Below are 17348 nucleotides of genomic sequence, written 5' to 3' on the forward strand. Positions count from 1 at the left end.
AGAAAGCGCAAATTCCCAAAACTAAAGTCTGGTTCCTCCGCAGCCGGAGGATTAGAGGCAGCAGACTCCGACCCAGAATGTACATACTCTGAAGTCTCAGAAAGAACTTCATCCTTGGATAACCGTATCAGTTAAATCCAATAAATTATCTGATGTACTCTGGGAATATGTAACCTTTTGCCTGCGATTGGCAGGGTGAGGCGAAGCATTAAAGGGACAGTATACACTCATTTTCATATAACTGCATGTAATAGACACTATTATAAAGAATAAGATGAATAGATACTGATATAAAATCCAGTATAAAACTGTTTAAAAACTGACTTAGAAGCTGTCAGTTTGGCTTTGTTGAAAAGCCCACTGCAAGTGGCAAATAAGACACTCCCCTCCCTCCCCCTTCTTTTGCATATGAAAAGACCCTTTACACAAACAGGAGCAAGCTGGAGAAGGTAGCTGACGGTATTCACATAAAACTTTGGGGCTTGGTTAGGAGTCTGAAAATCAGAGCAATGTTATTTAAAAATAAGCAAAACTATACATTTATTTAAAAAAAACACTTTATGGGCTATATAAATAGATCATCTACAAAACATTTATGCAAAGAAAAAATGAGTGTATAATGTCCCTTTAAAGGCCGCAGACACCGCCATCTGAACTGCGCAGTAACGTCTGGTGAAAAAAAAGGCCCTGGAGGATCAACAATGCTACGGGAAACTGCATGTGTAGAGAGAGAAGAATGTAGGGTACGGACCTCACTGGATGACAACGGCTCAGTGGTATCAAACATGTTTGATATTATCACATTATTAAGGCATATGGAACATATTTGAGAGGGCTGATCTAATGCCTCTTCACAATATAAACAGGAATTACTCTTTAGGAATAGAGGGAGTACCTGTGACCCTGTCTTCTTGCGTTATCATACATGTAAAAAAAACAAAAAACAAAAAAAAAAACAATCTTACCAGAATCTATGCCGTGGAACAGTAACACGGCCCTTCAAGTGTGACAGATAGTAGCATCGCTTCTGACATGGACTTGAGAAGAAAGCAGGCAGCAAAACTCGTCAACACCGATTGCTTACGGAGCCGTTAATCTGAGTCGGGATGGGTTCACAGAAAGACTCTCCTTGCATCTCCGGACTCTAACTTCCATCCATGCTCTCACTGAGGTGTCTTTGCCTCCTCCTGGTGGCCAGGTTAAGTATTCCCCACAAGTAAGGTATGCAGCTGTGGACTCTTCCCATATTAATAAGGAAATATATAGCATTATTTATTAATATACTAGTGCTAATATTCCTCAAATTATAAGTTGTTAGGATTGCCAAATTAGATTTCTCCCCTTGGTAAGTATGCATAATTAGGAATCTAAGGGTTAATCCAAAACGAAGCCGTATTTACTTTGGATTACAGGCGACACAATTCGTCAGCCATAACCACATATAATGGAATAAGTACAATTCAGCAGCATTGAAAGCACCTCATAGACCACAATTGCTGTTAAAATGAAAGACTACGTCCCCACTCCCCCATACATGTTTCGCCCGTAGGCTTTATCAAAAGGTGGGGCCGCCGCCATCTTTCCGGCTTTTTATTGGCCGATTTTCATGACGTTGCGATTTCTACGCTTGCTGATTGGTCCATCGGGTAGGCTTGGATATGGTATCTACGTCATACTCCATAATATCCGAGCATGTTTGAAATGGTTACCTAAAAACATGACTGGCAATACTATCCATGCAAGATAGTTCTTATGGGTAACTATCTTGCTGTTTTATGATTACATCATTTCAAAGCAACTATGGAATTGTTATCTAGCAACATGAATAGCGGTCTTGTTCATTAATGATACTTCTTATAGGTGAATACATTCCTAATTATTTTCCTATTCCTAGTATATTTAAGCATCAGGACCCGGTGCACTCGAACTAAAGCGCGCAAAAAATTAAGGGGTATAGTGAGTATCTGTCCCAGGGCCATATATAGATAAACGTTTAAGCAACTAAAAGTGTCCATAAACATAGCTTTGAGTACCTATATTTATAATAATAATAAAAAAAAGCAACGCATACCCATAGACACTGCTCCACTGTCATCATGTAGCAGACAGCCAAACCAGTACTGAAAAATATCAGCAGAGGAATTGGGGTAGGAGTATATAATCAATCTGTACAGGGAGGCAGAAAACTAGTCCCTGCAAACATATTTACAGAGAGCCCATGAAGTGTTTCCCATGAGGCAAAAAAATTGTATCACAAGCCAATAACTCCAAATACATCTCTCTGACAAGAACTGTACTCTGAGGGGAACCAGGCTTCAAAATTCTCTGAAGCGCCTTTCATCAAAGAAATCAAGCACATCATCATGCTTCAACCACCACCAACGTAGGTAAAGTAAAAATCAGAGGTATGTGAGGAGTTTTATAGGATTTGCCTCCTGCTGGTAGCAATGTACAGTATATCCCATATGTAACGGATCGTGGACCCTCGCCACCTATATGAAAGAAAAGTCTATTGCACAGTAAAAATGTATCTGGATCATTCAAAAGAAAAGCCTGGAATCTTCCATTACAAAAGGCTACATCCAGAAATGGGAGAATGATGGTATATAGAAGCGGAGGGGCGAAAAGGTAATTGAATTGTTTCTGTGTAAGCACTTTGGAGAATTGCTTACAAAAAAAGTAGAGTCCGTTTTGTACTGCTGTATGACGAAATACACAAAATATAAAGACTGCTTATGAGTGCATGGCACTGGTACCTTCATATAGTGCTTAAAGATGTCTGCAGCAGCATTCATATCTACAATATCATAGATGATTAGTTTGGAAAAGGCTGCCAACAGATTTCTTCTTTTGTGCAAGGCCTCAATTTTGTTAGCTTCATCTTCTTCATCACCTTCTGTAAACAGAAAAAAAAGAAAAAAAAAAAGTGAATTAAATCTTTATCAAATGTTCCACATAGCAACCAAAGCTGTTTCAATCTTTCATGGGGTTATTTACTTTTATCTGAAATACCAATGAATGCAGGCCTTTTTGTGTGTGCATAGACAGATAAAATATGTAAGAATATACTCTTTAAACTGTATACACTATACAACATTTTGGAAGATAAATGCCATCAATAAAGGAATATAATGTAAAACTAGAACAAAAGGAAAGGATTTTCTAATACAGTACATTCACCAAGTACTAGGGTTGAACACTTGTATTTGAACCTTAATGGAAAGGGTGTGACCTGGACAAAAACATAATTTATGTAAGAACTTACCTGATAAATTAATTTCTTTCATATTGGCAAGAGTCCATGAGCTAGTGACATATGGGATATACAATCCTACCAGGAGGGGCAAAGTTTCCCAAACCTCAAAATGCCTATAAATACACCCCTCACCACACCCACAATTGAGTTTAACGAATAGCCAAGCAGTGGGGTGATAAAGAAAGGAGTAGAAAGCATCAACAAAGGAAATTTGGAAATAATTGTGCTTTATACAAAAAATCATAACCACCATAAAAAGGGTGGGCCTCATGGACTCTTGCCAATATGAAAGAAATGAATTTATCAGGTAAGTTCTTACATAAATTATGTTTTCTTTCATGTAATTGGCAAGAGTCCATGAGCTAGTGACATATGGGATATCAATACCCAAGATGTGGAGTCTTCCACTCAAGAGTCACTAGAAAGGGAGGGAATAAAACAAAAACAGCCATATTCCTCTGAGAAAATAATCCACAACCCAAAAATAAGTTTATTTTCACTATGAAAGAAAAAAACTTAAATCAAAAAGCAGAAGAATCAAACTGAAACAGCTGCCTGAAGAACTTTTCTACCAAAAACTGCTTCCGAAGGAGCAAATACATCAAAATGGTAGAATTTAGTAAATGTATGCAAAGAGGACCAAGTGGATGCTTTGCAAATCTGATCAACTGAAGCTTCATTCTTAAAAGCCCATGAAGTAGAGACTGATCTAGTAGAATGAGCTGTAATTCTCTGAGGCGGGGTTTGACCCGACTCCAAATAAGCTTGATGAATCAAAAGTTTCAACCAAGAAGCCAAGGAAATAGCAGAAGCTTTCTGACCTTTCCTAGGACCAGAAAATAAAACAAATAGACTAGAAGTCTTCCTGAAATTTTTAGTAACTTCCACATAATATTTCAAAGCTCTTACCACATCCAAAGAATGTAAGGATCTCTCCAAAGAATTCTTAGGATTAGGACATAAAGAAGGGACAACAATTTCTCTACTAATGTTGTTAGAATTCACAACCTTAGGTAAATATTGAAAAGAAGTCTGCAAAACTGCCTTATCCTGATGAAAAATCAGAAAAGGAGACTCACAAGAAAGAGCAGATAGCTCAGAAATTCTTCTAGCAGAAGAGATAGCCAAAAAGGAACAACACTTTCCAAGAAAGTAGTTTAATGTCCAAAGAATGCATAGGTTCAAATGGAGTAGCCTGTAAAGCCCTCAGAACCAAATTAAGACTCCAAGGAGGAGAAATTGACTTAATGACAGGCTTAATACGAACTAAAGCCTGTACAAAACAGTGTATATCAGGAAGTATAGCAATTTTTCTGTGAAATAAAATAGAAAGAGCGGAGATTTGTCCTTCCAAGGAACTTGCAGACAAACCCTTATCCAAACCATCCTGAAGAAATTGCAAAATTCTAGGAATTCTAAAAGAATTCCAGGAGAACTTATGAGAAGAACACCATGAAATGTAAGTCTTCCAAACTCTATAATAAATCTTTCTAGAGACAGATTTACGAGCTTGTAACATAGTATTAATCACTGAATCAGAGAAACCTCTATGACTTAGAACTAAGCGTTCAATTTCCATACCTTCAAATTTAATGATTTGAGATCCTGATGGAGAAACGGACCTTGAGATAGTAGGTCCGGCCGTAACAGAAGCGGCCAAGGCGGGCAACTGGACATCCGAACCAGATCCGCATACCAAAACCTGTGTGGCCATGCTGGAGCCACAGGCAACACAAAAGACTGTTCCATGATGATTTTGGAGATCACTCTTGGAAGGAGAAGTAGAGGCGGGAAGATGTAAGCAGGATGATAACACCAAGGAAGTGTCAGTGCATCCACTGCTTCCGCCTGAACATCCCTGGACCTGGACAGGTATCTGGGAAGTTTCTCGTTTAGATGAGAGGCCATGAGAGCTATCTCTGGAAGACCCCACATCTGAACAATCTGAAAAAACACATCTGGATGGAGAGACCACTCCCCTGGATGTAAAGTCTGGCGGCTGAGATAATCCGCCTCCCAATCGTCTACACCTGGGATATGCACCGCAGAGATTAGACAGGAGCTGGATTTCGCCCAAGCAAGTATCCGAGATACTTCTTTCATAGCTTGGGGACTGCGAGTCCCACCCTGATGATTGAAATAAGCCACAGTTGTGATATTGTCTGTCTGAAAACAAATGAACGGTTCTCTCTTTAGCAGAGGCCAAAACTGAAGAGCCCTGAGAATTGCACGGAGTTCTAAAATATTTATTGGTAATCTCGCCTCTTGAGATTTCCAAACCCCATGTGCTGTCAGAGATCCCCAAACAGCTCCCCAACCTGAAAGACTCGCATCTGTTGAGATCACAGTCCAGGTTGGCCGAACAAAAGAAGCCCCTTGAACCAAACAACGGTAATCTATCCACCATGTCAGTGAGTGTCGTACATTGGGATTCAAGGATATTAATTGTGATATCTTTGTATAATCCCTGCACCATTGATTCAGCATGCAAAGCTGTAGAGATCTCATGTGAAAACGAGCAAAGGGGATCGCGTCCGATGCTGAAGTCATGAGACCTAAAACTTCCATGCACATAGCCACTGAAGGGAATGACTGAGACTGAAGGTGCCGGCATGCTGCGACCAATTTTAAACGTCTCTTGTCTGTTAGAGACAGAGTCATGGACACTGAATCTATCTGGAAGCCTAAAAAGGTAACCCTTGTCTGAGGAATCAAGAAACTTTTTGGTAAATTGATCCTCCAACCATGTTTCTGAAGAAACAACAATAGTTGATTTGTGTGAGATTCTGCAGTATGTAAAGACTGAGCTAGTACCAAGATATTGTCCAAATAAGGAAACACCACAATACCCTGTTCTCTGATTACAGATAGTAGGGCACCCAGAACCTTTGAAAAGATCCTTGGAGCTGTTGCTAGGCCAAATGGAAGAGCAACAAATTGGTAATGCTTGTCTAGAAAAGAGAATCTCAGAAACTGATAGTGTTCTGGATGAATCGGAATATGAAGGTATGCATCCTGCAAGTCTATTGTGGACATTAGTGATGCACCAAAATGGAAATTCTGGACCGAAACCGAATCCGAAAATCCGGGATGCACTTGGCCGAAAACCGAAACTGATACCGAAAATGTATTTTTTCAAATTTTATTTTTATTTAATTTTTTTGCATAATTAGAGCCAATAAAAAAGCCCTCCCTTTTATTGAAAGTAACACACTAAAATTGGACAAAAATATCTTAAAACAATAATATGCTACACAATTTTACGAAAAAACAAACAAAAAAAAAAAACAAAAAAAACAGGCAAAAAATAATGCAATTTTCGGCCAAAATGTTTCTGCGACCAAAATTTTGGTGCATCCCTACTTAAAACAATTATAAATATCAATATACTGTATTATTCTTCATTTAGTTCTATGTAACAGAATCATATTTAACAGTTTTTTTTTTTACCAATTATCCAAATAAAGTATAGTCCTAGAAAACTCATTATATGCAGAACAGTAAGTCAAGTAATAAACTTAAACAGCAGCTCTAGGCTAGCATCAAATTTGAAACATGCTACACAATAATTTTACCGAAAATAACAGGCAAAAAAAACGAAAAACGAAATAGCCAAAAATGCAATTTTCGGCCGAAACTTTCTGCGGCCGAAATTTCGGTGCATCCCTTGTGGACATATAATGTCCTTGCTGAACAAAAGGCAGAATAGTCCTTATAGTCACCATCTTGAAAGTTGGTACTCTTACATAACGATTCAAAATTTTCAGATCCAGAACTGGTCTGAATACATTTTCTTTCTTTGGTACAATGAATAGGTTTGAATAAAACCCCAAACCTTGTTCCTGAGGAGGAACTGGCATGATTACCCCTGAAGACTCCAGGTCTGAAACACTTCAGAAAAGCCTGAGCTTTTACTAGATTTACAGGGATGCGTGAGAGAAAAAAATCTTCTCAGGAGGTCTTACTTTGAATCCTATTCGATACTCTTTAGAGACAATGCTCTGAATCCAATGATTTTGGACAGATTATATCCAAAAATCCTTGAAAAACCTTAATCTGCCCCCTACCAGCTGAGCTGGAATGAGAACCGCACCTTCATGCAAACTTAGGGGCAGACTTTGGTTTCCTAAATGGCTTGGATTTATTCCAATTTGAGGAAGGCTTCCAATTGGAAGCAGATTCCTTGGGAGGAGGATTGAGTTTTTGTTCCTTATTCTGACGAAAGGAACGAAAACTGTTAGAAGCCTTAGATTTACCCTTAGTTTTTTTTATCCTGAGGCAGAAAAACTCCTTTTCCTCCAGTGATAGTTGAAATAACAGAATCCAACTGAGAACCAAATAAATTATTACCTTGGAAAGAAAGAGATAGTAATCTAGATTTAGATGTCATATCAGCATTCCAAGATTTAAGCCACAAAGCTCTTCTAGCTAATACAGCTAAAGACATGGATCTAACATCAATTTTGAAAATATCAAAAATGGCATCACAAATAAAATGATTAGCATGTTGCAGTAAGCGAGTAATGCTAGATATGACAGGATCCAATTCTCGTTGCGCTAAAAATTCTCCAACCAAAAAGTTGAGGCAGCCGCAACATCAGCCAAAGAAATAGCAGGTCTGAGAAGATGACCTAAATATAAATAGGCCTTCCTTAGATAAGATTCAAGCTTCCTATCTAAAGGATCCTTAAAGGAAGTACTATCTTCCATAGGAATAGTGGTACGTTTAGCAAGAGTAGAAATAGCCCCATCAACTTTGGGAATTTTCCCCCAAAACTCTATAGATTTTTCTGGTAAAGGATACAATTTTTTAAACCTTGAAGAAGGAATAAAAGAAGTACCTGGCTTATTCCATTCCATAGAAATCATATCAGAAATAGCCTCAGGAATAGGAAAAACCCCTGGGGAAACCACAGGAGGTTTAAAAACAGCATTTAAACGTTAATTAGACTGAACGTCAATAGGACTGGTTACCTCAATATCCAAAGTAATTAACACTTCTTTTAATAAAGAACGCATATACTCTATTTTAAATAAATAAGTAGATTTGTCATTGTCAATGTCTGAGGAAGGATCTTCTGAATCAGATAGATCCTCATCAGAAGAGGATACATTATTATGTTGCTGGTCATTTGAAATTTCATCAGCTAAATGAGACGTTTTAAAAGACCTTTTACGTTTATTAGAAGGTGGAAATGCAGACAAAGCCTTCAGAATAGAATCAGAAACAAATTCTTTAAAATTTACAGGTATATCATGTACATTAGAAGTTGAAGGAACTGCAACTGGCAATGTACTATTACTGATGGAAACACTATCTGCATGTAAAAGTTTATCATGACAACTATTACAAATGACATTTGGTGGAATAATTTCTACACTTTTACAACAAATGCACTTAGCTTTGGTAGACCCGATGTCAGGCAGCAATGTTCCAGCAGAAACTTCTGAGACAGGATCAGATTGGGACATCTTACTCAATGTAAGAGAAAAAAACAACATATAAAGCAAAATGATCTATTTCCTTATATGACAGTTTCAGGAATGGGAAAAAATGCAAAAGCATAGGCCTCAAGAGGCAAATATCAATGGGGTATTGAAATAATGAAAAAAATTTGGCGGCAAGTATGATGCACAACGTAACGTAAACTTTTCGGCGCCAAAAATAACCGGAAATGACACACTCGCGTCACTAATGACGCCGCCGTGTGAAAGGTCTAGGCGTCACGTATGACGCCGGAAATGACTAAGTTGCGTCATAAACGTATTTTTTCGCGCCAAAAATATTTTCGCACCAAGAACGACGCAATAAAGTTTAGCATTTGACGCATCCGCGGGCCTAATACCCGCAATAGCAAGAAGTAGTCAATTGAAAAAAAGACTAAACCCCAGGTAAGAAATACATTTCTTAAAATGTTTAAATTCCCCAAATATGAAACTGACAGTCTGCTGAAGGAAATACATGAACCTGACTCATGGCAAATATAAGTACAATACATATATTTAGAACTTTATATAAATGCATAAAGTGCCAAACCATAGCTGAGGTGTCTTAAGTAATAAAAAACATACTTACCAAAAGACACCCATGCACATAAAGCAGATAGCCAAACCAGTACTAAAACAGTTATTAGTAGAGGTAATGGTAAATTGAGAGTATATCGTCGATCTGAAAAGGGAGGTAGGAGACGAATCTCTACGACCGATAACAGAGAACCTATGAAATATACCCCCGTTAGGGAAATCATTGTATTCAAATAAGTGATACTCCCTTCACGTCCCTCTGACATTCGCTGTACTCTGAGAGGAATTGGGCTTCAACAATGCTGAGAAGCGCATATCAACGTAGAAATCTTAGCACAAACTTACTTCACCACCTCCATAGGAGGCAAAGTTTGTAAACCTGAATTGTGGGTGTGGTGAGGGGTGTATTTATAGGTATTTTGAGGTTTGGGAAACTTTGCCCCTCCTGGTAGGATTGTATATCCCATATGTCACTAGCTCATGGACTCTTGCCAATTACATGAAAGAAACTCAGATCGTATTCATGCTGAACCAGTGTAAATTATTCCACCGGAATGACAAACATTTGTTCATAGTCCAGAGTTATAATTAAATCACCTCCAAGACATATGAAATTTCTAAAGTGCAAGTCTCCAACACCTAGAAGACAAAAGCACTTACCTGCAGTCTAGCCATCCAGCAGGAAGACAGCTCACAAAGCTTGAAAGGACACATACTCCTTACAGAGACCTGTAGAAAAAAGAAAGAACAGAGTAACCAACTCTGGCTTTCTATAACTAGGGAAGCAATATTTTAGGAAACAAAGGACTACCTCACAACTTCCTAACTGCTTAAAAGCAACCACTACTCTACTGAAGAGATTGACGTGGACTCAGCTAAACCCAAATCCTTGCTTGCAGGGAAAAGTACCCAAAAAAGGAATTCATTTATTCAGACACCAAACTTCACCTCCTCCATTGACAGAGGCAAAAAGAATGTCTGGGGATTATGGGTAGGGGAGTGACACTTAAAGGGACACTGTACCCAAAATATTTCTTTCGTGATTGCATGAAATTTTAAGCAACTTTCTCATTTACTCCTATTATCAAATTTTCTTCGTTCTCTTGCTATCATTATTTGAAAAAGAAGGTATCTAAGCTTTTTTTTGGTTTCAGTTCTCTGGACAGCACTTTTTTATTGGTGAATTTATCCACCAATCAGCAAGGACAACCCAGGTTGTTCACCAAAAATGGGCCGGCATTTAAACTTACATTCTTGCATTTCAAATAAAGATACCAAGAGAATGAAGACAATTTGATAATAGGAGTAAATTAGAAAGTTGCTTAAAATTTCATGCTCAATCTGAATCATGAAAGAAAAATTTTGGGTGCAGTGTCCCTTTAAAGGGACAGTCAACACCAGAATTTTTGTTGTTTTAAAAAGATATATAATCCCTTAATTACCAATTCCCCAGTTTTGCATAACTAACACAGTTATAATTATACACGTTTTACCTCTGTAATTACCTTGTATCTAAGCCTCAGCAGACTGCCCCCTTATTTCAGTTCTTTTGACAGACTTGCATTTTAGCCAATCAGAGCTGTCTCCATGGTAAATTCACGTGCATGAGCTCAATGTTATCTATATGAAACATATGAACTAATGCCCACTAGTGGTGAAAAACAATCAAAATGCATTTAGATTAGAGGCGGCCTTCAAGGTCTAAGAAATTAGCATATGAACCTCCTAGGTTTAGCTTTCATCTAAGAATACCAAGAGAACAAAGCAAAATTGGTGATAAAAGTAAATTGGAAAGTTGTTTAAAATTGCATGCCCTATTTGAAACATGAAATTTTTTTTTGGACTTGACTGTCCCTTTAACAGCTTTGCTGTGGTGCTCTTTGCCTCCTCCTGCTGGCCAGGAGTGATTCCCACTGGTAATTGGAATGACGTTGTGGACACTCCATATCTTAGGAAAGAAATATTTTTAATATCATTAAATTCTACTAGTCAACATACATGGTATGCATTTGGAATATTATGTCCTATTTAAGGTTTCAATTGACGTAAATCTGCAACTTAAAATGGACTTTAGACAGTAAGTAAATGCTACATATGATACAAAATCAGCCTGAGAATAGCATGGAGATTTAATTTAAGTTTAAAGGTTAATTTCTATAAAGTGCTTTAGTTTTTTTATGAAATGCTTTAGTTTCTAAGTAGTAAAGGGTGCTGTGTTGAGACCTAGGTTTCTCCTTATCTATCTCTTCTGCCAATGAGGGACTGTTTTAATTTATTCCCCAATTGTCCTTGGCAGAAGAGAAAGGGAAACATGAACTAGGTTTGGTTGACAAACTTGGTAGACATTTTGCATTTTTGCATCAGAGACTTAAAGGAAAAATGGTACTAAAAAAATAATAATAATCAGTTAATGTTAAATATTTTTGTTTTATGAAAAAGCTGTTTAAATATTAAATGAGGCTAGCAGGAAAGGCATGATATTCCTAGGATTCTAAATCTTACTACCTCAAAATAATGTCTCCCCACAGAAGGTTTATTTAGTAGAACAGCCATTTGTCAATATATGTTATAACTTGTTTTAGTGAGAAGAGCAATTTTTTTTTTATGTTTGTCTCAAATGATATACTTTCTCCTGCAGATTTGACACAAAAAAAAAAAAAAAAAGGATGAGGTTAAAGGGACAGGAAACCCTCAAAATGTCACTTATGATTCAGATAGAACATTCAATTTTAAACAACTTTCAAATTTACTTTCACTATCAAACTAGTCAATAAACCTGCCTTTTGTAGGGCATTGCCCTAAGTTAAACAGCTATTTTAGCTAAAGAAATTACCAATCACCCCCTAACAGTAAAACCCACCACCCAGCAAAATTAAAAAACACTAAAAAAACAAACAAACCCCTAAGCTACCCATTGCCCCTAAAGGGGCATTTGAATGGGCATTGCCCTTAAAAGGGCAATCTGCTCTTTTACAGCCCATGAAATCCCTGATCTTAAAAATAAAAAACCCCTATCTCCATTCAGAGCGAAAACGGTGTGGAGTTGGCTTCCCCGATGCGCGGAGCGGTGGTTCTCAGCGGCGGTGGTCCAAAGCGGCGTGGAGGCTCCTCTTCATCCGATCTCCGTCGTAAACTGAAAATTGAATGCAAGGTACCGCAATCAATTTGGGGTACCTTGCATTCCAATTGGCTGAAATTTTGAAATCAGCCAGCAGGATTAGAGCTCCTGAAATCATTTTGGCTGTTCAAATCAGCCAATAAGATTTAAGCAGCTCTAATCCTATTGGCTGATTTCAAAATTTCAGCCTATAGGAATGCAAGGCACCCCAATAAATATGGGGCACCTTGCATTTAATCTTCAGTGTGCGACGGACGATCGCATTAAGAGGAGCCTCCACGCCGATTTGGACCACGCCGCTGCTGAAGATCCGTGTATCGGAGAAGCCAGCTCCACAACGTGCCACCTTCGCTCTGGATGAAGAGAGAAGATGATGGAGCCACCTGGAAGAAGACCTTCTCCGCTAGACTTCAGGAATGGTGAGTAACTAACTGGGGGTTAGATTTAGGATTGTAAAAAAGAACTGAATGCCTTTCTAAGAGCAGTAAAAGAGCTGAATGTCCTTTTAAGGGCAATGCTCATACAAATGCCCCTTTAGGTTTTTTTTTTACTTTGGGGGATTTGGTGGTAAGGTTTTTTTTTTTACTGCTGGGGGGGACGGACGGACGGACTTTTTTCACCCTGTAATTTTAGACTATTTTTTTTAATAGTTTGTGCGGGCGATTAGGGTTTTTTTCTTTCTTAATGCCGCTTTGTTTGCCTATGCTGCATCCAACTGTATTGTTTTGGCTGCCTCGCGCAGCCAACATTCCTTTGAGGATGCGTGCGCAACTGGTACCACCGACGGATGCATTACAAACGCGATTATAGTATAGATATGCTTCATTCTCTTGTTATCCTTTGACGAAGGAACAACATTGCACTACTGTCAGCTAGCTGAACACATCTAGTTAGCCGATCACAAGAGACAAATGTATGCAGGCACCAATCACCAGCTAGTTCCTACTAGTGTAGGATATGTGCATATTCATTTTCAACAATAGACACCATTTGAAAATAGAAGTGATTTTAAAAGGGTCTTAAAATTGTACGCTCTGATTCTTGCAAGTTTAATTTTGACTTTCCTATCCATTTAAATTCTTTCATATGCAATGCAATGTCTACAAAGAACATTTACCAGTAAAACTTTTTTTTTAGAAAAAACAAGTACCTCACTCTGTAACTTCTATACCATCTGTTTGCAGGACCATAAAAAGATACCATCTTTTACTACCAAACATTTGATTGGTCTGGCCACTTTTTTCCTATCCCCTTATAAAGAACATATGATAAAATATTGTTTTCGAACTTTGAAATGTCTCTAGAACACTCTTAAAAAAAATACTTCTTAAAAAAGTTTTACAAACTTGTGAACTCCAACAAAGCAGTGAGCTAACAATCTAGACTCAAAAAGTTTACATTTCACAATATTTTATAGAAAGACAGTTAAGCAGATTATCATTCCTAAGGGAAATTTACTTTTTGTTCACATCCCAATACAATTAATAGAATGATCTCTATATATTGTATAATATATTTTACTTGGTTAGAAGACCCACATACAATGAGGCAATGTAACGAGAAGAAAGCTAGGTGACAAATTCTAATTTCTAGTCTAGAAAACTTTTGTAGGGGAATCTCTGTTTTAGGGGTACAAATTTAAGAATAAGGCCACACCATTAATTATAGGGCTTTAGCAGGGCTTGAAAAACTTTAATGTTAATTTAAATAAAAACAAAACAATTTATGCTTACCTGATACATTTCTTTCATGGTGGCGAGAATCCACAATCCATTACTCCTGGATCTTCTCTACCACTAGGAGACAAAGATTTCCAAACCACAAGAGCTCTATAAAGACCCTACTACCTCACTAGCACCTCAGTCTAATGTATAGTCAAACAAAGAAATAGGAAAATAAATAACAAAAAAAATGAATCAGGGAAAAAAAAGATGTGTAAGAAAAAAAATCAACACTAAAAAAAACTTGCAAGAATCAGAGTCCACAATCAATTTCTCCTGGGAACTAATACTCAAGCAGAGGAGTCCACGAGCAATGAAACAAAGGGTGGGATTTAAGAAACTTTTTTCACAGAAAAACTAAATCCACAACCCCAAAAGAACCCAAAAAGCGGCAAAACCGAAGGAGCAAACACATTAAAATGGTAAAATTTAGTATAAGTAGCAGTCTTTCAAAGCTGGACAACTGAAGCCTCAGTCCTGAAAGGCCAAGAAAACAAAGAAATTGCATTAGCTTTCTGCCCTTTCCTGGAAACAGACAAAAAACAAAACAAAACAAAAAAAACTAGAAGTTTGTTTGAAAACTAGTAGCATCAACATAATACTTCAACGCTCTAACATCTAAATTATGCACAAAAAACTCACAGGAATTTAAGGATTAAGACACAAAGAAGGGACAACAACTTTTCCGATTGATATTTTTCCGATTGATATAGTCAGAAGATACATTAGGCAAAAAAAATAAAAAATAAAAACAAATTTAGTCCTAATATCCTTAAAAAAAAAAATAAGATAAAGAAGAACACACGAAAACTTAATCTTTTGAGATGGCAGAGAAAGATTCCTGTAAGACTGTCGAATCATACAAAGATGCTCAATGCGTTTTAACATATCTTACCATCTTTTTCAAGAGCAATCATAACATGTTAAAAAAACATAATTTATGCTTACCTGATAAATTCCTTTCTCCTGTAGTGTAGTCAAGTCCACGGGTCATCCATTACTTATGGAATATTTCTCTTCCTAACAGGAAACTGCAAGAGAATTACCCAGCAGAGCTTGCTATATAGCTCCTCCCCTCACCTGTCATACTCAGTCATTCGACCAAGCATACGAGAAAGGAGGAACCATAGGGTACAGTGGTGACTGGAGTTTAATTAAAATTTAGACCTGCCGTAAAAACAGGGCGGGCCGTGGACTGACTACACTACAGGAGAAAGGAATTTATCAGGTAAGCATAAATTATGTTTTCTCCTGTTAAGTGTAGTCAGTCCACGGGTCATCCATTACTTATGGAATAGCAATACCAAAGCTAAAGTACACGGATGAAGGGAGGGACAAGGCAGGAACATTAAACAGAAGGAACCACTGCCTGAAGTACCTTTCTCCCAAACACAGCCTCCGAGGAAGCAAAAGTGTCAAATTTGTAAAATTTTGAAAAAGTGTGAAGCGAAGACCAAGTCGCAGCCTTGCAAATCTGTTCAACAGAGGCCTCATTTTTAAAGGCCCAGGTGGAAGCCACAGCTCTAGTAGAATGAGCTGTAATCCTTTCAGGAGGCTGCTGTCCAGCAGTCTCATAGGCTAATCGTATTATGCTACAAAGCCAAAAAGAGAGAGAGGTAGTCGAAGCCTTTTGACCTCTCCTCTATCCAGAATAAACGACAAACAGGGAAGAAGTTTGACGAAAATCCTTAGTTGCCTGCAAATAGAATTTCAGGGCACGGACTACGTCCAGATTATGCAAAAGTCGTTCCTTCTTTGAAGAAGGGTTAGGACACAGAGATGGAACAACAATCTCTTGATTGATATTCTTGTTAGTAACTACCTTAGGTAAGAACCCAGGTTTAGTACGCAGAACTACCTTGTCTGAATGAAAAACAGAATTTATGTTTACCTGATAAATTACTTTCTCCAACGGTGTGTCCGGTCCACGGCGTCATCCTTACTTGTGGGATATTCTCTTCCCCAACAGGAAATGGCAAAGAGCCCAGCAAAGCTGGTCACATGATCCCTCCTAGGCTCCGCCTACCCCAGTCATTCGACCGACGTTAAGGAGGAATATTTGCATAGGAGAAACCATATGGTACCGTGGTGACTGTAGTTAAAGAAAATAAAATATCAGACCTGATTAAAAAAACCAGGGCGGGCCGTGGACCGGACACACCGTTGGAGAAAGTAATTTATCAGGTAAACATAAATTCTGTTTTCTCCAACATAGGTGTGTCCGGTCCACGGCGTCATCCTTACTTGTGGGAACCAATACCAAAGCTTTAGGACACGGATGAAGGGAGGGAGCAAATCAGGTCACCTAAATGGAAGGCACCACGGCTTGCAAAACCTTTCTCCCAAAAATAGCCTCAGAAGAAGCAAAAGTATCAAACTTGTAAAATTTGGTAAAAGTGTGCAGTGAAGACCAAGTCGCTGCCCTACATATCTGATCAACAGAAGCCTCGTTCTTGAAGGCCCATGTGGAAGCCACAGCCCTAGTGGAATGAGCTGTGATTCTTTCGGGAGGCTGCCGTCCGGCAGTCTCGTAAGCCAATCTGATGATGCTTTTAATCCAAAAAGAGAGAGAGGTAGAAGTTGCTTTTTGACCTCTCCTTTTACCGGAATAAACAACAAACAAGGAAGATGTTTGTCTAAAATCCTTTGTAGCATCTAAATAGAATTTTAGAGCGCGAACAACATCCAAATTGTGCAACAAACGTTCCTTCTTTGAAACTGGTTTCGGACACAGAGAAGGTACGATAATCTCCTGGTTAATGTTTTTGTTAGAAACAACTTTCGGAAGAAAACCAGGTTTAGTACGCAAAACCACCTTATCTGCATGGAACACCAGATAAGGAGGAGAACACTGCAGAGCAGATAATTCTGAAACTCTTCTAGCAGAAGAAATTGCAACCAAAAACAAAACTTTCCAAGATAATAATTTAATATCAACGGAATGCAAGGGTTCAAACGGAACCCCCTGAAGAACTGAAAGAACTAAATTGAGACTCCAAGGAGGAGTCAAAGGTTTGTAAACAGGCTTGATTCTAACCAGAGCCTGAACAAAGGCTTGAATATCTGGCACAGCTGCCAGCTTTTTGTGAAGTAACACCGACAAGGCGGAAATCTGTCCCTTCAGGGAACTTGCAGATAATCCTTTTTCCAATCCTTCTTGAAGGAAGGATAGAATCCTAGGAATCTTAACCTTGTCCCAAGGGAATCCTTTAGATTCACACCAACAGAT

At 38.2% G+C, this 17348-nt stretch overlaps 1 protein-coding gene across 1 annotated transcript in view; it reads right to left on the bottom strand.

Annotated features, from left to right (window-relative positions):
- STAG1 (stromal antigen 1) overlaps nucleotides 1–17348 on the bottom strand; it is a 788714-nt gene that overhangs the window by 238718 nt on the left and 532648 nt on the right. The window contains exon 20 of the mRNA XM_053709754.1: nucleotides 2757–2896. Coding sequence (XP_053565729.1) covers nucleotides 2757–2896 — 140 coding nt within the window. The remainder of the gene's footprint in view (nucleotides 1–2756; nucleotides 2897–17348) is intronic.

Source organism: Bombina bombina, chromosome 4 (genome assembly GCF_027579735.1).
Source record: "Bombina bombina isolate aBomBom1 chromosome 4, aBomBom1.pri, whole genome shotgun sequence".
Lineage (NCBI taxonomy): Eukaryota > Metazoa > Chordata > Amphibia > Anura > Bombinatoridae > Bombina > Bombina bombina.